The following is a 14,676-nucleotide window of genomic DNA, read 5'->3' on the forward strand; positions in this document are numbered from 1 at the left end:
CTTTTGGGGGACACAGTTCAACCCATAATAGCCACCAGGGGATCAGTTGGCCAGTTTAGCTGGTATGTTGTCCCCAGGGACTCCAGCTTTCAGCCCAGTTCAGCCAGTGAGAGGCACTGGCAGAGACCGGTGGGTGGGAAAATGGGGTCAGAGGACTTATTCTGGTTCCTTCTCACTAGGAAGTGAAAGCTGGCTCGCTCTACTGCAGGCCTGTCTCTGTCAGGCAGCTTTCTCCACCAGGCCCTCTCTCTACAGGTTCTGGTAGCTCTTCTTTTTGTGCATCTTCAGGCTTGCGGGGTGGAGAGAGGGCATCAACAGCTCCCCAGTGTTGCCAACTGCCCCCAGTACTGTACCCTCCCCCTCACTGGTTTCCCTAGACCCCCATCTACACATTTGCAGTTAGCTCCTTTACGGACTCCTCCTCCATCAACCGGTTGGAGTGAGCCCTGTTTCCTGCTGGGCCCTGCCGATTACCAGGCCATCTTCCAGGCTTCTTTTGGGGTTGGGGCGTGGTGTATTTATCCAAGCAGGATTCTTCCCCTTTGCTAGGCAATTCTCTTGATTACAAATCTTGGGGATGGTCCTCAAGGATCAAGTGGGGGGCAGCCTTGATCCAGACTGGGGATTTCATAGGCCGAAAGATGGCTATTACAAGATCCAAGAGGATTTACCGTAGTTCCACTGCAAATAGCCAGTTTCTTTCCTTTCTCTGCATCTTGTGCGTGGTTTTTGCTTCTTCCACTGAGAAACGGTCTTCCTCCACCCCTTGCATTGGGCCTGGACTCAGGAAATGCTTTGGCTGATGGGATGGTAGCAAACGTGAAGCAAACAGACTTGGGAAGGTTAAGCACACTATTCTTAGACCTGAACCACCATGTGAACAAGCCCAGCTGGGCTGCCGGAGACTGGGAAACACATGGCCCAGTCACCTGCTGCCTAGATGACAGCCAGCCAGCGAGTTAGGTGTTTGTACATTTGTGGTTTCCACACCACCACTGACACTGGTTACCTTCTTGCCTTTTCTAACTTCCTCTAACCCCAGTGTTCAGCGGTCAGAAGGCGAGAAAAAAAGCACTGAGGAGTGGCCGAAAAGGTAGGAGAAAACCAGTCACGTGCGGAGTCCTAGAAGTCAAGAGAACAGTGTTTCTCAAGGAGTGCTCAATTATCGCAAATGATGGTCGCTTAAGGGGAGTATCGAGAATGATCCAACAGACCTAATACCACAGGCGACCTTTAGAAGAGCTTTGGTGAGGAACAGGAGAGAGAATGCAGAAAACTTTTTCAGGGAGGGAACTGGCAAAGGGAGAAGTGGGCAGTCGTGGGAGTAAGACCCAGTGTTTGGTGCTACGGCAGACAAGGAAGGCAGACAAGGAAGGGAGGGCAGCAGGGAGGGGCGAAGTGCTACCAGGCCAGATAAGGTGTGACCGAGAGTTCCCCCAGTTTGCAATCTGATGACCTAGTGAGAGCCTGGTCAGTGTGAAGCAGAGGGTGGGGCAAGAGGCAGAGGTCAGGCGGGGACGACTCAAAGTTTTTGCTACAGGGAAGGGCACCAGAGGGAGCCAGGGCTTTGTTTATTCAATGTGGCCTTGTTCTGGTTTGCATGCAAAGCATGTGACTATTTGGTGAAGAGCTAGCAGGGAAGGCAGAGGAAGGAGAGGCAAGACTGGGGTCCTGTGATGAGGGGATGGGATCCAAATGACTCTTTCTCCCCACGTACAGAGGCAGGTGCACTGGCCACGGATGGAATCCCAGCCGCCAGAGTTTCAACTGATAATTCACGTGAACTCACAAGAATCTACTAACATTGCTCCATGATCAGGAAGGACTGGGTCACACATTCATCACTGAAAGCTTCTACCTCCCATGCCTAGCACAGCAGTTCCAAGCTGCCATCCCAGCTGCAGCCCCTCCGCTGAGGCATGAGGCATGCGGCAGTGTCCTGCCAGTTGGACATGGCTCCGACACGGCCCGCTCCCTTCTTCCCCACAGGCCTCAGGTTCTGGCCCTACTTCCTCATCATTTCAAGAGGAGAGCAAGACCCACCTTCCCTGGCTACTTCCATCCACCTTTCTGGAATGCTTTCTGCGCTAGGCTTGTAGCACACAATTTTCACCCATTAATAATAATATTAATAATCAATTATTAATATTATATTAATAGTATTACTATCCCACATAACTGTTTCATTAGCCAGATAGCTCCCCACCCTGGTTATCCATAGCCCTTGGCTATTAGGAACACAAGGGTGAAGCCGACCGTGGTGATCAAGGATCAGAATTCAAGCATCGTTTCTTCCATGTGCTCATGAGTCACTAATTTCTAGATCTGTGGAAAAAATGAGGCTTGAGGGAAATGAGTCACTCACATCTCAGAGTATACTAAAACATGCCCTTCTACTTCTAAAATGAATCACAGAGCGCAACTTAACACACATTTTCAGCTACAGAAAATACATGAAGGAAAGAATTATTAAAAAGTTCCTTTATAGCCCACAAGGGAATCTCTCAATGTAAACAACAAATCTGGATGAAATACTTTAATCCAAGTCTGAAACTTCCCATGCTGTAAACCTTCCATGCTAGTTAAAAGCCAATCTAGTTAAAAACTGGAAACTGGGATCTCCTAAACCTCACAAGCCCCACCCTTGGTTTTCATTGACCCTCTCTTCTGTCTGGAACCCCCGCTGTCCCCACCCAAAATTAAACTCAAATGTCTCCAGACTCAAATTCTTAGTCTGGACTATTCCAACCTATTTGTAAATACACTGTTCTTCAAGTGTTCTGTTTCTGTTCTCCCCAACCTTGTGCAAGGGACTGTAAGTTCCATAGGACCAAACTGTATTTTTTCTTTGTATATCAAGAAGACCACCTCAGAATACTTCACACATACCAGATACTCAACAATTGTTGAATAATTTATATGAGACTACTCTAGAATACTTTTCTGGCTAATTACTACTATTCTGCAGGTTAATTTTGTTTCTTCTTATGATTTTGACTTGACAGCAGGAACAGTAAACTACAGCATACAGGCCGAATCCAGCCCACGAGCTAGTAAGAATCTTTTGTTTTCAACATTCCTTAAAGAAGTATGCAAACCCTGGGTGACAGACGTTAAGGAGGGCACATGATATAACACGTGGGTGTTATAGAAGACTGATGAATCGGGGCACCTGGGTGGCTCAGATGGTTAAGCAACTGCCTTCGGCTCAGGTCATGATCTCAGGGTCCCAGGATTGAGCCCCACGTCAGGCTCCCTGCTCAGGGGGGAGCCTGCTTCTCCCTCTCCCTTTGCCTCTGCCCCTCTGCCTGCTTGTACTTTCTCACTCTATCAAATAAATAAAATCTTAAAAAAAAAAAGTGATGAATCACTTACCTCCACCTCTGAAACTAATGATACATTTTATGTTAATTTAAGTAAAAAGATTTTTTTTAAAAAAAGGATGCAAACCCAACACTATAATCCTGCATAGCCTGTAATATTTACTCTCTGGCCCTGTATGGTGTACTCCTGACAGAGCCTCTAGACAAGAATGTAACAAATGAGTCACGCTGCGAGCGGGATGACCAAAAGGGCCCTCCGAAACCCGGATGGCCCTCGAGACACCTCTCGACAAGATGTTTGTTTATCCTATTAATTTAGCAACTCGGCTCTGAGCACCCGATTCTGTGGACAAAACCCAAGGGATCCGACCACTCTGGGGCTCACTGTAGCTGCCCCTCACCTTGCTCACTGTAGGTGAGAAACAGTGAGTAGGGAAAATAAGTAGCAATAGGAGGAATTCAAGTTCATAAAGAAACTTCCTTGAATTTAATAAAGATGCTAAAAATGTTTTTTGCATTTTTTTTAATATTTACAGTTTCTTTTTTACAAAGTTCTGTACATAAAAATAAATATACAGAAACAACCCCATCAACTGTCTGCATCAGTAATCCTCGCTGGTGGGCTCACCATTTACAAGGAAGACATCATTCAACGCAACCTGTCACAGAGACTGTCCTACCAGCAAGGACTTCTAACGTGAAGAAGCATCACTAGGTCTCTTTTATCAAGATTTTTTAATCACCTGGAGGGCTTTATCTACCAGCTAGCAATTACCCATGAAATCAATGACTGCAGTCACTGGCTTTAGTGAAGTGTGACCGACTGTCACTACCACTAGTGGAGATGTCTACATCCTACTCGGACTTCAACCGTTAAAAGATGCAGTGTAGTTAAGGACAGAAACAAACCCCACTCCCCTTGGCTAGTCACTGTGAAAAGTGTGCGTAAGGCAATTGAATTGAGGGTTACGGATTCATCTTGCTAATGTCGAAAGCGACACTAACAAGATTCTTAGCCTCATCCACCCGATGACGGGCCTCTGCGTCCAGGTCTCCAAGAGCAGGCTCCACCTCCTTCACCAGACAACGGGTTGTAACCTAGGATGAGAGAAAGGAGGCAAAACAGTATTGGGAACATTCTGCATAAAACATAAAATCGTGAGCCTGACATGCAAAGCACTATGAAGATATGGATTCTATTCTCACAGACCTTTTCATAAAACCTGTAGCTACCATGTGAAAAAAATACTTTTTTCTGTGATTGCACCTTGAATTACTTTCTGGTGGGAATAAAAGAAGCCATCTAGCTTCTTGGTCTTAACTCCTCAGAAACGTAAAAACTCTCCAAAACACACAAGAAATTTGCCCCAAAAAACCTCTCAAGATGGCTGGATTTAAGTATATGAAGGCTTCTGCGACAGTGCTTAATAAATAAAATGCATACATTCAAATAAGGACTGTGCAAGCTACAGAAAATAAACTAAAAAAAAATCAAAACAGAATGGAACTTGCCCCTTCTATCAGTCAGACCTGGGTCACATATGTGCCCTTGCACTCACTCCTAACCCCACCCACTCATTAGCTTCCCAAAGTTAATGGACATTTGGTGACCAGGTTGAGTGCTCAGGCTATAGGCCAGCGAGACCTTAACTGAGGTGGTTTTGCTGTGGGATCTTTGGGCAATAACTCCCCGTGCCTCAGTTCCTTTATTTGTAGAACCGAGCAAGTCAGAGAGTATCTGCTCAGGATCGCTGGGAACACTGAAAGAGACAATGCACAGAAGCAAGTCATGCATTACATTTTCTACAATGGGGGCGCCTGGGTGGCTCAGTCGTTAAGCGTCTGCTTTCCGCTCAGGTCATGGTCCCAGGGTCCTGGGATCGAGCCCCGCATCGGGCTCCCTGCTCCTTGGGAAGCCTGCTTCTCCCTCTCCCTCTCCCCCTGCTTGTGTTCCCTCTCTCGCTGTGTCTCTCTCTGTCAAATAAACAAGATCTTAAAAACAAAACAAAAACATTTTCTACAATGTCCACTCCTCTCCTAAATATCACTGCTGTTTGCTCTAAAAAATACCCTTCCGGCATATTTTTTTTTAAAAGACTTATTTACTGTAGAGAAAGAGAGAGAGCACATGTGTATGGGGGTGGGGGTGCGGGGCAGAGGGCGAGGGCGAGAGAATCTCAAGCAGACTACCCACTGAGTAAGGAGGCGGATGCAGGGCTCGATCCCACGACTCTGAGAGCATGACCTGAGCAGAAACCAAGGGTCGGATGCCTAACCAACCACGCCACCCAGGTGCCCAGAAGGGATGGGGCTCAGTCTGTAAGGGCGGTCCCGCTTGTGTCCGCGCTGCCTTAGAGCCCACATTCCGGCCTCCCCGTGGTCCTCCCAAGACGCCAGCAGGCTTCCACGCCTATGCCTCCGCAGCACCTGCACAGAAAGCCTCTCCTCCAATGGAGAATAAAAGTATTCAGCCGAGAACTGGCTCCTCCACAAAGTATTCTGGTGCCTTTGCCCCCTCCTCCTTCGGGATTCATGTGGAACTGCTAGCAGATCACAAGCATGACTTATTTTCATTTGTGTGTGAGTCACGTCTTCCCAAAAGGATGTGAGGGACCTCAAGAATGGGATGGGGGGCGCCGGGGCGGTTCAGTCGGTTGAGCAGCTGCCTTCGGCTCGGGCCATGACCCCGGGGTCCTGGGATCGAGCCCCACGTCGGGCTCCCCCTGCTCTACAGGGAGCCTGCTTCCTCTGCCTGCCACTCCCCCCGCTTGTGTGCCCTCTGTCAGACAAATAAATAAAATCTTAAAAAAAAGAATGGGACGGAGACAGACAGCGACCGTACCACCCAGAGCGCAGAGGGGGTGCGGGCTGCGCACAGACAAAAGCGCCGAATAAACATCTGTCCGTGTCTCCTTGAGAAAGTTATTTGCAAGAAACAAGGTGGCCCCGGCTAAGAGGACGAAAACCACTGTGTTCTAGCCCCGTGACGCTCATCTGAAAGATGGGCAAGCTAGCCCTCACCCTGCTTACCTCCTCCTTTTCCAGGGCCGTGTGGGACTAGGGTGAGATGCTTAAATCCGAGGGTCACCATGACAGTTAAGCACTGCAGCAATGACTCACCTCCCTTTTCGATTTCTTATTCAATGTTTGTTTATTTATTTATTTATTTTTTACACTGATGGGACACTGAGGCCAAGGAGGTTACAGGCCTCCTGGAAGCAGGACCTACACCCACATCCATGCCCTGGGACACTGGGCAACAGGGGCATTGGACTCACCAGGTTGGCGACCGCCAGCCATTAAGGGGCGTTTTGCATGTGTTTCTTTTATTTATCTTCATAATCCCAAACTTAGGAATTAGCTTCAATTTATATATAATAAAAGAAAGATACAGAATCTTATTTTTAAAAGGCAAACCTACCCGGTAATTGCTCGGAATACTTTAGTGTCTGGTACTCACCACCTCCCCGCAGAGGCTTCCTGTCAGATTTTCGGTTTGGCAGGACCGATGAAGTAGAAGGCCCAGGACTGTCTTCTTCGGGAGGCTTTCTTGTAGGTCCTTTGTAACTTTTCCCTTCTTGCATGCTGTCCCACATTTCAATCTTCTGTCTCCTTTTTTGTTCTTCAAGCTGAAAAGAAACGCACGTTACAGAATGAATTCATAAGCTACCATCTTTCTCAAAGAAAATGCTAATTTTGATGATTTTTTTATTTAAAAGTCCTGTAAACCAAACCTTTACCTGTTTTCTTTAGTTAGTAACACTGCTGTCATCTAGTGCAATGAGTTTAACTCACAGAAACATTTTTTTTAGGATTTTATTTATTGGGGCGCCTGGGTGGCTCAGTCAGTTAAGCATCTGCCTTCGGCTCAGGTCATGATCTCAGGGTCCTGGGATTGAGCCCCGTATCAGGCTCCCTGCTCAGCGGGGAGTCAGCTTCTCCCTCTCCTCCCCACTCATGCTCTCTCTGGCGATCTCTCTCTCTCTCTCTCAAATAAATAAATCTTAAAAAAAAAAAAAAAAGGATTTTATCTATTTGGGGGGGTGAGCATGAGCAGGGAAAGGGGGAGAGGGAGAGGCAGAGTCCCCACTAAGCAGGGAGTCAGACTTGGGGCTCAATCCCAGGACCCTGGGATCATGACCTGAGCCGAAGGCAGAGGCTGAAGGCAGACGCTTTACCGACTGAGCCACCCAGGCGCCCGTGTTTTTGTAAACTATTAAAGAAAGCAAAAAGTGTCACGGAAGAAAAAGTACCAATTCAGTTCTTCGGCAACATGCCCACAGTAGGACATTTTTGTAACACAGAAGAACTCTGACTTGGGATGGGTGAGCGTGGCTGGCAGGCCTGCTCTGTTGCCGCCTGGCCGAGATACCCGAGGAAAGCCGCTTAATCCCTCTGCTCTACAGACTGTGAGGATCCAAAAAGGGCAGATGTGAAAGTGTTCTGAAAGTCAAGTACTACTGGAAATATAAAGGAAAATTAATCTCAGCAGAAAACTGTGCACGACAATGCGCACTTGAGAAAGCTTGTAAGCACACAGTGAGCAGGCTCCCAAGGTGGGAGGGGAAACCCAGTGCACTGGACCTTTGCTCTGCTTCCTACTCCTCGAAGGGCAACCTGCCTGTTGAGCAACCAGGTGCTGCATCTTACATATGCACGAACCTTCGTGCACTACGTTTCTCATTCCCCATGGAAGCCAGACCAGAACTGTTCGCTCTGGTTCCAGTTAACTGCGATGTCACTGGGATATGTGAGGAGATGCCTTAGTAAGCACATTTCCAGAAAATTTCTCCACGCCTTTCAGGGTCCGCTGCTAACCCCTAATACCTGGCACCTCATGCTTCCACTGTGTGCAAGGACAAGAGGCCCAGGGCTCGAAGGCTAGCCTATACTCCTGGCGGACATGCCGAGCCCCAGGACATGGAACATGCGGACAAATCCTGGGACCGCAAACAGGAGAGCTGATTCAGCTGTGGGTCGGGCAGACTCCCATCAGTTCGTTATTATTGCTCTGCTTCTAAGTGTAGGAGACAGAACCCCATGCGCTGTAACAATCTTAAAAGCGAACACAGGCTTTTGTCTCTTTTCCAAGTTTGGGGGGCTCACACTACAATTTTATTTTATTTTATTTTATTAAAGATTTTATTTATTTATTTGAGGGAGAGAGAATGAGAGCCAGAGAGCACGAGAGGGAAGAGGGTCAGAGGGAGAAGCAGACTCCCTGCTGAGCAAGGGAGCCTGATGTGGGACTCGATCCCGGGACTCCAGGATCATGACCTGAGCCGAAGGCGGTCGCTTAACCAACTGAGCCACCCAGGCGACCGCACTACAATTTTAAAAAGTGATCTTTTAAAAGGATTATTTTCAGCTACATCAGCAAACTGCATAAATGATCAAGCTAAACACACACAAAAAACTCAGACGCTGAAGTCATCAATTCTGACATGGAGAAGGAACTCAACTTATTCTACGGCTCTTGGAACAAAGCAATAATAATTAAATGGTTGGAGATCAGCAAAGAAAAAAACTAAAATAGAATGGCTCAAAAATGGCATCTATGTATACTATGTTGCCATTTCAATGAAAAATTTTTTTTTTTTTTTTTTAAGATTTTATTTACTTGACAGAAAGAGACACGGCGAGAGAGGGAACACAAGCAGGGGGAGTGGGAGAGGGAGCCCAACGCGGGGCTCGATCCCAGGACCCCGGGATCAGGGCCTGAGCCGAAGGCAGACGCTTAACGACTGAGCCACCCAGGCGCCCCTCAATGAAAAATTTCTATGTGTGTTTATATATAGATAAATATTTCTAGAAAAATACCTAAAAACCTAAGATGGAATGCTTGGGCAGCAGGAGGTGGAGGAACAAGGAGATCAGAGACTTAATTTTCATGGTACAGATGTTTATAACAATTTTTTTTTTTTTTTACTTTGTAGGATTTAAAAATTTAAATAAGTAACAGCAATGTGGCATTCTAAGTTAGTGATTGTGTTTAAGCTAAAAAACTGCAACTGAACAGAGAGGAAGGCTGCCGAGACAGGGTGACCAAGGAGAATGAATGTGTGGAGTAGGTGTGGCCTTATTCTGTCCCTTCCTCCTGGGCTCCGGCCAAGCTGGGGAGACCAGCCATGTCCCGGATGACCACGCAGAAACCACAAGAGCCTCTAGCGATGGCAGAAAGGCACAGGACCCTGGAAACACCAGAGACACAGGCAAAACCAACAGGAAAACCCATTTCTCTGCTGCCTTAGAGCATGCAGAGGCTCTCTTCTGAGAGGACGAAGAAGGGCCCAGAAACATCTGCATTGAAACTTCTTAAGAGAGCAGAGACTACAACTTGGTTGTTTCAGTTATATAGACTGGGTCAAATCTGGTGGGCGGTCTTGCTCCTGTGAAGGGCAGCACAACCCACCAGATGCTCAGGTCATTTCCAACAGTTGTCCTTGGTTCCTTGGTTCTTCTTCACCCCGCCCCTCCTACCGCTCCCCAATGAAACCATGTGCCCTTAAAAAATCTTTCAAAATCTCCTGCGCCCCATCTCACCACTGCTGCCCTCCCCCTGGCTCTCCTTATTTCCACTGAAGAACGGCCCCACCCAGTTATATCATGTGAGATACGTGGCTTGAAACAAACAACGGAGCAAGAAGCTGAATGTGTACTCTGTGTGCCCAGCGGCATGGCACCGGAACACACGGTTTTGGGTGAGAATACAGCGCGAAGAAACCACTGAAAAGCAAAAAGGTAAATAAAAGAACACCTTTTTAAAAGAGTATTTTCCCCATAAACAGTTAAGATACTGCACAAGGAAAGCGTGCGGACCGATACTGAGCTAAGTGGAATCGATTCTGCCATAATTAGTTGTTCCAGTACCTGATGGGTGGGGAGGACATGCAGGCAAACATGCTTATACACACACACAAACACACATTCTTTTACCCACAAAGCAGCAAAATATTTAAGACCATGTATTCAAACTAAAACCAGCTCATACCTGTCTTAGTTTTTCCTTATGCTTTTCAACTTGTGCATTTAATTCTTCTTGCATTTTCAAACGAGCAGCTGCTAAAGCCTCCTGTCGTTTAACAACAACATCGGGTTCTAAAATGTCAGGAAAAAATTGGAGAAAAAAAGAAGCTCTTGAGGGTCCATGTTATTAGAAGGATACAGAAGTACCGATGTCAGGCAATGCAAAAACATGTATTTTACATGAAAATTCTCCTGTTGTGCATAAATTTTACTGCTTATGGGGGCAGAAGACTGTCCTACCACCATAATTCTTAGCCCTAGTTAAAGATCCAGGGCACCAGAAATCCCTATTAGAAACATGTATTTCTGGGCTCCCTCAGCAATTCCAATTCAGAGAGTCTGGCATAGCCCTGTGACTGACATGTAAGTGGTCTCAGGGGCATCCTGAGACTCCATTCCACAACCTGGACATCTAACATCCAGTCTCCAGGCTGACCAGAATTCAAGACAACAAGTTTTCTGACTATTAGCCATCACTTATTTAGCCCAGATCCATACCACAAAGAGGTAAAGATCCTTAGGCATTCTGCCCTTGTTTCTACAGAAAAGGAAAATCCTTCCAATTAGCATTAATGCAAACTAGCTCCCCAGCTTTATCTACGTTTTATCTGCTTTGTAAAAAATAAAGCAGAATTATATAAATATATTGTCACGTTCTCTATCTACTCACCTGTTCAGACTACCATGTTAAGAACCACCACAGGGCAACTACACAGTGGTGTGGCTAATTTTTAAAGAAGAAAACAAAGTAGAACTACATGTTCACATCAGCACTTTCCAAAAGTATAAGCAACCATCACTACCTACACAGTGGTGGAAAAAGAGCAACTTAACTGAATCCACATAAACTGGGCCAAAGTATTGTGGTGCAGGTAGCAACGGGTGTGTGTCTGTGTGTGTAGTGGGAGAAATGATTGGAACTCTATCTTTAGAAACAAAACAAAATTACAGTTCCACTTCACAGAAATGAAAATTTTGGTAACGTGTGTAACTATCGGGTCATTCTTAGAATAAAATCAAGTGTCGATTTTTTTAACCAAATAAATGTTCCTAACAAAATTGTGCAACAGCACAACATAATACTTTTGACCGCACATTTACTTTTCACAGTGCTTCACGAAAACAATTAAGCCTCTTTAAAAACGTCCAGTCTAATGTATCACATGACCTCACTGATATGAGGAATTCTTAATCTCAGGAAACAAACTGAGTATTACTGGAGTGGTTGGGGGTGGGAGGGATGGGGTGGCTGGGTGATAGACATTGGGGAGGGTATGTGCTACGGTGAGCGCTGTGAATTGTGCAAGACTGTTGAATCACAGATCTGTACTTCTGAAACAAATAACGCAACATATTTTAAGAAAAAAGGAAAAGAAGAAGATAACAGGACAGGAAGAAAAGGGGAGTATGTCAGAGGGGGAGACGAACCATGAGAGATGATGGACTCTGAAAAACAAACTGAGGGTTCTAGAGGGGAGGGGGGTGGGGGGATGGGTTAGCCTGGTGATGGGTATTGAGGAGGGCACGTTCTGCATGGAGCACTGGGTGTTACGAACAAACAATGAATCATGGAACACTGCATCAAAAACTAATGATGTAATATATGGTGATTAACATAACAATAAAAAAATTAAAAAAAAAAAAACGTCCAGTCTAGCATCATCTCATAAACCTACTCTTCAGTTGTAAGAGTGGGCCTCCCCCCGTGAGCACCTCACTCGTAGAGATGGCTTCACCAGGTGACTAACACTGCCACCCTCTTGAAATCCTGCATCTTACGCAAATGTGTAACTGTAATCTGTAGTTTGTTGTCATATGTACAGCCAACAATCAAAATGACTGAGAGAATGGCAGGACCACAGTTTCTTGGGAGAGAGGAGAGGTATGTTTGAGTGAAGGACATTCTTAAGTCTTTCCACTAGTTACTCCTTTTGTGTTACATTTGCTTTTCTCCCCAAACCCAGTAAGCGTGCTGAGTCAGAAGAGTGATTTGTATTTAACTGAGCTGTCATTCTCAAAACGCTTGACATTTCTTTTAGGTATGTCCTCAGAAACTAGTTTCTACCTCACGAAAAGGCTACTGTTTCAGAGGGACTATGTTTTCAAAACAGCCAAGAGTAATTTGAAATCAGATCTGATGAGGAAGTTGTGAAATCAAAGTGTGGTGGATATAAAGAACCAAGGCTGAGTTTCTTGTCACTCGCAATGGTTCTAGAGATTCAACAGGCAGACCCACAAGTATGGAGAAGCTGTGAAGTTTTCCTTTCAATCCATCCCATACATGAAAAACCGTTTTTGCAAGATATGCAGTGAGTGCTCTACACACCATCAAGTAGGTTTTCCATCTCATTAAAATCTCTGAAATTTAAAAAAAAGCTGTTGCACATTCCCCAAAATCAATCCAGAAGCACAAAATGGCTTTCCTTTCCTACAGATTAGAATCATGAACTTCTTACTCTTTCTAATAGACTTTTAAATACTAAAAGAAATAGGCGTAAAGCCACTGTCTTCTCTTCTGTTACCAGGCACTAACCCACAGCAGCTGCAGCTCGGTCCAGCTGCCTCTGTCTCAAGGCCCTCAGCCGGGTGGAAAGCTTCTGAAACACCACGTAGAGAAGGATGCAGCTGAAGACGATGTACCAGCCGTAAGTGGCTAGCAGGGAGCCCACTGAAAAGAAGAAAACAGTTTTCAGGAAACTGAAAGTCATACCACTACTAGACTTTTCCATAAAATTCAACGAAGGCAAAGGAAGCGTAGCTCCTGCCCTCAAAACCCTCCGGGTCTGGTCGAGGAAATGACCTTCTAAGTAGGCAGTTAAAAGAGAAGCGAGCACAATTCAGGGGTCACCGAGAAGGGACTTCTCAACCACCAGGGGAGTTGAGGGGCAAGTCCGGAGGGCGGAGGGCACCGCAAAGCGGGTTTTGATGGGTGAAGGGAAGTTTATCCGACTCAGGAGGGCAGAGGCCTTTCAGACCTCAGGAATTTATAGAAAGCGGGGGAGGGGGGACCGTGGGAGCCGACAAAGCGCCGGGTATGGAGCGGGAGGGTGACGCGAGGCCTGGAGGAAAATGCCCAGGGCCGAGAGGCCTCAGTCTCCGCAACCCAGAAGGGCTTGCTCGGCATAAAGTAAAGGATACGCGCAAAACAGGGCCCGACGGCGCCGCCCGGCGAAGTGCGGCTCCGGGAGAGCCTCCGCGAGCGTTCCAGGCCCTCCTCCCGGACCTGCGTGCGTCGCCACCCGGCTGCCGGCCAGGCCTCCCCAGGCCTCCCCAGGCCTCCCCAGGCCCGGCCGGGTGCGCAGCAGAGGACAACCCACCGAACATGGCGACGCCCGGGGGAGCTGGCGGTACGAGCCCGTGGCCCGCGGCCCGACTCACCCGTGACGTGCAGGTAGCGAAACCCCTCCGTCTCCAGGGCCGGCCGCGCGGACAGCAGCTGCCCGTCCCGCTCCATGGCCGCCGCCCAGCCGCGCGGCCAAGCCGAGTCAGCTGGAGTCTTTCGCCTGCCGGCCCGCCCCTACGTACACGTGGCGCGCGCCCGAGACCAGCGTCCCGGAGTCCCGGCCAATCGTGACGCGACCCGGCCCTGAGGGCTCGGCCAATCACGGCGAGGGCGTGGCCAGCCGGGCGGGGCCGGGAGAGCAGGAGCGGGCGGTGGCAGACACGTCGCTGCTGGCCGGGATGAAGCCGTGTGACGGGATCTCCGGGCCGACTCCCTCTGGCAGGTTTACTTTTGTACTGATTGCGCACCGAGGTCACGGGGGGTTAGGGGCCGCCTGGAAACAGGATTTGCGCCCACATCCTTGCCCCGGGCCCATTGGGCAACAGAACTCGACCGGCAGAATCCCGGCAGATGAGGGTTGCCGCCGGGGTCCGCCCCCAAGGGGTGCAGATGAAACCCTGGCAGCCTCCTCCTCCAGCTGACCCCGGTTGCATTTCAGGCTAAGGAAGTCCCGCCGACCCTCGCGGTTCTCCGCCCCCCCCCCCCCCCCCGCCCCGAGCCAAAACCTCTTGGGAAAGAATTAAAGCAGTGGCGCCAACACGTATCGACTCCCACTGGGTGTCACAGGCAGTATTAGTTGTTTATGATAGTTTCCTGGCTGTTGCCTCGCCTGCAAAGCCCTCCTCCACCGCCTTCCACTCCTCTCCCATCACTCCGCTCCCGAGTCTACTTTCACCACCCTACTAGAAATTTGAGCTTGAGTGTTTTTAGAGAAGGCTTTGACGTGAACACACCTAGCTGTGTCTCGAGAGGAGGGTTGAGAATCAGGAATACGGTTGTGAAAAGACAGCTAACGGGATGACGTCAGAGCTTTTCTTCACCTTG

The 14,676-nt window shown here is 47.9% G+C and overlaps 1 protein-coding gene across 1 annotated transcript; it reads right to left on the reverse strand.

Annotated features, from left to right (window-relative positions):
* Nucleotides 1-3,829: 3,829 nt before the first annotated feature.
* On the reverse strand, nucleotides 3,830-13,881 carry SELENOS (selenoprotein S). Its single transcript, XM_025893244.2, has 5 exons — nucleotides 13,728-13,881; nucleotides 12,883-13,017; nucleotides 10,315-10,421; nucleotides 6,784-6,952; nucleotides 3,830-4,421 (listed from the first exon to the last, which is right to left on the reverse strand). Exons 1-5 carry the CDS (start codon nucleotides 13,801-13,803, stop codon nucleotides 4,342-4,344), a joined length of 567 nt encoding a protein of 188 aa, XP_025749029.1. The 5' UTR covers nucleotides 13,804-13,881; the 3' UTR covers nucleotides 3,830-4,341.
* Between the last annotated feature and the right edge of the window lie 795 nt (nucleotides 13,882-14,676).

Source organism: Callorhinus ursinus, unplaced genomic scaffold (genome assembly GCF_003265705.2).
Source record: "Callorhinus ursinus isolate GAN/ISIS: 27379988/994484 unplaced genomic scaffold, GSC_fseal_2.0 scaffold47, whole genome shotgun sequence".
Lineage (NCBI taxonomy): Eukaryota > Metazoa > Chordata > Mammalia > Carnivora > Otariidae > Callorhinus > Callorhinus ursinus.